This window comes from Misgurnus anguillicaudatus, chromosome 9, assembly GCF_027580225.2.
Source record: "Misgurnus anguillicaudatus chromosome 9, ASM2758022v2, whole genome shotgun sequence".
NCBI lineage: Eukaryota > Metazoa > Chordata > Actinopteri > Cypriniformes > Cobitidae > Misgurnus > Misgurnus anguillicaudatus.
The window spans coordinates 26,854,487-26,860,486 of NC_073345.2; the positions used below are offsets into that span (position 1 = coordinate 26,854,487).

The 6,000-nt window shown below is 34.3% G+C and overlaps 1 protein-coding gene across 1 annotated transcript in view; it reads left to right on the forward strand.

Moving 5' to 3' along the window:
* Nucleotides 1–4,862, forward strand: part of npdc1a (neural proliferation, differentiation and control, 1a) — a 35,075-nt gene extending 30,213 nt beyond the window's left edge. Inside the window, exons 7-9 of the mRNA XM_073871382.1 lie at nt 35–114; nt 433–532; nt 3,745–4,862. Of these exons, the coding sequence (XP_073727483.1) occupies nt 35–114; nt 433–532; nt 3,745–3,816 (252 nt within the window). The 3' untranslated portion in view covers nt 3,817–4,862. The remainder of the gene's footprint in view (nt 1–34; nt 115–432; nt 533–3,744) is intronic.
* Nucleotides 4,863–6,000: the final 1,138 nt, after the last annotated feature.

Below are 6,000 nucleotides of genomic sequence, written 5' to 3' on the forward strand. Positions count from 1 at the left end.
CTCTCTCTCTCTCACTTTTTTGTCTGTGTTTAAGTCTGGGGATAATACTTTGGCTCACAGCGCTCAGATGTATCATTACCAGCATCAGAAACAGCAGATGATGTCAATGGAGAGGTAAGCATGATAGTTTAGTACAAGCAGATTATTAAATAACACATTTTTTTTCACAATCACTGCTTTTTTCTTATTTGTTTATTCCTATAAAGTGTTAGATATTATTAGCATACAATCATTACAGAAATGATTCATAGAATCATGGAGCCGTAGCCTCATGTGTGGCAGTGTATTGATCTGCTCCTTTACTGATCTGGTTCCCCTCTCTCCTCCCCTTTCCTTTCCTGGCTGTGTTATACGGTAATTTGAAAAGGCTTAAAATATCACCTTAAAAAAGAAATTTGTGTATCTAAATGTGTTTTCTTATTTTGACCACAGAAAAAAATCAGAGCCTAAAGTCTCAGAGTCTGGAGCTACATCAGATGAAGAGAATGAAGAGGGAGATTTCACTGTGTACGAGTGTCCTGGACTGGCACCGGTATGTAGACATTATACTTTCTCTTATTCTTTTTCATTGTCTTACTATTGTAGTTTGATCCTATACCGCTTATCCGCCTCCAATTCCTTTACCACCCATTTGGCCTTTCCTTTTGTCATATACAATTGATATAAAAACGGTTCTTAGACACAAAAGACTCAAAAATTGATATTAATAAATGAATAAGGTTAATCAGTAGTCGATTAAGCCCCAAAATATATTAGGGCTGCAAAAACCAAACGAATTTCATTATCGATTAGTTGTTTTTGAAGTTTTAATGTCCATCCATATTTATTTTTAATCTATTTTATTAAGATAGAAACAGAAAATACAGGAAATATGTACAAAAAAAAATTAAAATAAAATTTTCAGGACTAAATGTCATCTTTAGGCATCGTCGAGTTTAGTGTGACCTCTCTTGGCACTAAACACATCTTGAGCGTTTTTGAGCAGAATGAAGTAAAAAGACAAAATCCTTTAAAATTATAAATTAGGATTTAATTTTATTTAGGTTTAAGAGATCCTGCAGTTTCCTGCTATTGCTCAAGTGGAAGGGGAGTTTATCCTAAAAACTTGACACATCAGTTTACATTTTTATATAGTTTTTAATTCTATATACACATTTCCTGTATTTTCTGGTTGTATTTTATTAAAAAGACTGAGAAACAATTATATATGATCACTATTACATTGCAAAAACAACAAATCTAATTCTGGCATGGTGGCCTAAGACTTTTGCACAGTACTGTATGTCCCCTTAATACAGCGCAAGCTGTGCGCTTATAATTAAAGGCACTTTTTATTCATACAATGTGAGCTGCACGTTTATCAGGCGCTTTTTCTTCTCACCGCGCAACCAACTTGGTTAAGCAAGGCAACGTTGCCAAGTCCTCTGCCTTTTGTCAGAGTTTTTAACTGGCCGCTGGTTAATGTTTTTTGCGTGTTAGATATGGAAGGATTTGGTTAATTGGGATGCGTTTGGACTCATTTTGAATGGCCATTAGGCTGGTTTTGTTACACGGATCTGGCAACCTGACAGTACAATGTTGGAAGCAAATGCGTAAAAGAACGCTGGTTAATAAAAGTTTCATTTCGTCCTTTAAGTGAGTTTGTATTTGTTTAATTGTTTGTGGGTTTTTATAATAATAATAGGATTGAACCACAGCATCTGTTTTGAAATAAGGGGGAAACCAAGTTTTTATTAGCCTACATGGCACATTTATCACCTTCATTTCATATGGATTATTTAATTTGTTAATAACGAATAATGTTAAAGGAATATTCCATTTTCTTAAAAGAAAAATCCAGATAATTTACTCCCCACCATGTCATCCAAAATGTTGATGTCTTTCTTTGTTCAGTCGAGAAGAAATTATTTTTTTGAGGAAAACATTGCAGGATTTTTCTCATTTTAATGGACTTTAATAGACACCAACAATTAACACTTAACTCAACACTTAACAGTTTTTTTCAACGGAGTTTCAAAGGACTATAAACAATCCCAAACGAGGCATAAGGGTCTTATCTAGTGAAACGATTGTCATTTTTGACAAGAAAAATAACAAATATACACTTTTAAAGCACAACTTCTCGTCTAGATCCGGTCTAGCGCGACCTAGCGTAAATGCGTGGTGACGTAGGGAGGTCATGTGTTACATATATAAAACGCACATTTGCGGACCATTGTAAACAATAAACTGACACAAAGACATTAATTAGTATCAGTTGACATACAACAACGTCGGAACGGTCCTCTTTCAACACACTTGTAAACACTGGGTGGAGTTTCGCGTTCGTCTTCTGTGACCTCTTGACGTCATGACGTATTGCGTGGGGTCACGCTGGCGCATCACGACCAGATCTAGACGAGAAGTTGTGCTTTAAAAGTGTATATTTGTTATTTTTCTTGTCAAAAATGACAATCGTTTTGCTGGATGGGACCCTTATGCCTCGTTTGGGATTGTTTATAGTCATTTGAAACTCTGTTAAGTGTTAAGTATTAATTGTTGGTGTCTATTAAAGTCCACTAAAATGAGGAAAATCCTGCAATGTTTTCCTCAAAAAACATAATTTCTTCTTGACTGAACAAATAAAGACATCAACATTTTGGATGACATAGTGGTGAGTAAATTATCCGGATTTTTCTTTTAAGAAAATGGAATATTCCTTTAATGCTCATCAAGGTCTAAAGTTGAAAATTAAAATGAGTTAATTAATCTGGCAAAATTTCCTCAGCAGCATATTCCTGAAGACTTATTTTGTTTATTTATATTTTGACATTTAAAAGTGTTTTACTATTTAAAAGCTACACAAAGTTTTTTTTTTTAAATATCAAAATCTAAAAGATTATATTAGTAAAACTCTGTAGTAGTGTGTGGCTTTTGCACTCTAATGCTGCGTTCACACCAGCCGTGGTAGAGGCGTCAAGTGCGAGTGATTTCAATGTTAAGTTAATGTAAAGACACGTTGACGCGCGTCTGGACGTCTCGCGGTTCGAATTTAACGTTGCCGCGGGAAACGCGCGACTTGAAAATTTTGAACTTTGGCAGCTAAACATGCTATGTTAACCAATCAGGAACTTGCTGTAGTAGTGACGTGATTACAGGAAGTGAGCCGAGTGGCTGAAGCCCCTCCCATGATGCGAATATCCGCGTGAATGTCTCGATTACTAGAATTTCATGCGCGGCTTTTACGCACGAATGAAGCGAGTACACTTAAAATGTTCAAGCGTACAACTACGCACGGTAGACATGAATGTGACGCCTCAAACGCATCTGGTGTGAACCCACAGTAAAAGTGCACTTCTACACGTGAACACCCTAATTTAGCGCCTTATTTAGCTATAATAAGTTAAAAATCTGTGCGAGTAGTGAGTAAATATTTAGGTTTTTATCCGATTAGTTGATTAATCGGAAAAAAATAAAATAATAATAATAATCGCCTGATTAATCGAATATAGAAAATAATCACTAGTTGCAGCACTAAAATATAATATTAAACACAAGAGATGTCATGAATTAAGGCATCTTCTATAAAATTGCGAATGATTAATAACCTGTGCTTAGTTAGTACCAACAAAAATGTAACAATTGTAAAGCTGCAGTTTGCTAAACATATAAGCATAAAAATTAAGCTTATATTAACCTAAACACTGCTTGATAAATCAGAGCATTAAAAATGTATTGATTTAGTCTCTTTCCCTGTTTTCATAGACTGGAGAGATGGAGGTGAAGAACCCTCTGTTTGATGACTCCACCTTAAACTCCCAGAGAAATCACAAGTGACCTGGATCCACACAAACACACACCTGCATACTTTTACAATACGCACCTAACACACCTAAAGCATTCCTCCATAGGGTGACTCCCTGATTCTGGAAAAATCTCAGTTAACACCTCTCACACCGCCCCTCAAAACAAACCGAGGAGGAAATATACCTAAACTATTAAAGAAAGAGATATGTATTAAATGCAGCAGTAGTTCAGAGTTTTTCATTAAGATGCAGAAATCTGAACGAGTGCTAACACTGGAAACTTCAACTTGATTGTTTGTTCCACGTCTTGCTTTCACTTTTTATGACACATTCCAGTCCTCTCTAGGGTTTTGCTATGGAAAGCTTGTTTGGTTAGATGTTTTATTTTTGTTAAATCAGTGTTTTTGTGACGCTGCCTCTTAAAGCACCCCTTTACATTTTATATAGCGTGATTATTGTGTATAACCAACAAATACACAGTGGTCTCTATCACATTTACTTATTTGTCTTTCCCATTCGTCAGCCTTTGGTTGTATTTATCAATGCTGGACTTAAAGGACATAAAATATTCAATTTTATTTGAATATTAGCATATAACTAATTTCCTGTTTTTCACTTTAGTTCTGTAATTGTCCTTTCTGTTTGTATGTCATTTAATGAAATATGAAAAAAATGTATCTGATATATTTTCTGTCTATCCCTCAGTAAATATCAAAAACATTTTGTATAATGTTTAACACAATGTATTATGGTTGTGGAAAACTTTTTAAAATGAAACTCTTGTGCTAAGTCACTTTAGTGTAAATAAATCAAATAAATCAACATAAACAGTATAATATAGTGTTTAATTTTAATTTATAGGACACACACTGAGCTATTGTCTGGTGTGGTGGTAATGGCGTAATTGCATATGAGCTATAAAACAATACAATTAAATCATACCAGCTTTACTTAAGTAACCTAAATGTTATAATTCAATTGTGATACTATGCTTTATATTGTTTTTCTTTTTTCTAATTGAATCTAAATTGAATGCATATATAAATAATGTAAATAAAATATTTTAAAAGTGGTTAAGATGGTATATGGCAATTGAATGAATATATTTCACATACTTTCTGAAGCAGACGATAAAATTATTATAGATTTCAATTATTACATTTATATTTATTTTACAGTATGTGTGTTATAAGGCTTTTATTTTAATATATATTTACACAAAGCTGCTTTTAATAGACAACCAAAACTATTTTGTTAAAAGTGACATTACGAAATAAAGTACATTTTAATGCATGTGCAAAATAAAGCAAAAATGGATGTAGTATAGAGTTGCATTAACTATAAAATATTAAAATAAAACTTAAATTTTATGTGGTATATATTTTCATAAATTGCCTCCTGAAATGCATCCAATTGAATTTATTTTACTACACATTTCAAAACACGAATTATTTGATCATTGCCTAAATGTTTGGGTCTCCGCTCTTACTTATCCAGCTAAACAAAATGAGACAACCTCCCCCAGTAAAAACAGTTTTCTGCAATGGGCCACTTAACTGCCCCATAAGGTGTGGTTCAGAAGGAGCCCATCACAGATCCAACCTCAATGAGGTGCCTATGGGGGAGAGCCATTAAGAGCCATTGTAACAGTGAATGGTGAGGAAGGCAGCCGTAGGCCACCCGATCAAGATATGTGGGGAGAGAGGTAGTGGTCGTCAGCAGGGTGTCAAAAGCAATCAAAAGGCCATTGGACATGTTGTATAAAGTGAATGGGGCGCAGGGAAGAGAGGTTCCATACCTGTATTTCAGCTAGGCCTACTATATAGGATTCGTTTTATAAAAACATTTTTACTGATTGTCATTACCCAAACTTTAAGTAAACATGTTTTGCTTGTTATTTTTGCATTAAATGAAGCACTATTTTAATTTGTACTTTTAATAAGTGCACGCCAAAAAATGCTGGGTTGTTTTTAACCCATGGTTGCAAGAAATGGTCCCTCGCTGTCACTTGGGTGGTTTTCTTTTAGACAGTACACCATTGCACATAAAGAGTATTACCTCAGAGGTACATATTGGTACCTGTACCGAAATGGTAAATATTAAGACCTTATTAGGGTACTGCCCCAGTTACAGCTATGGAACTTTTTAAACAATTTTTGCACCAAAATTCAGAATTAAATGCATTTTATAAATGCATGCAAGAATAATTGTATAG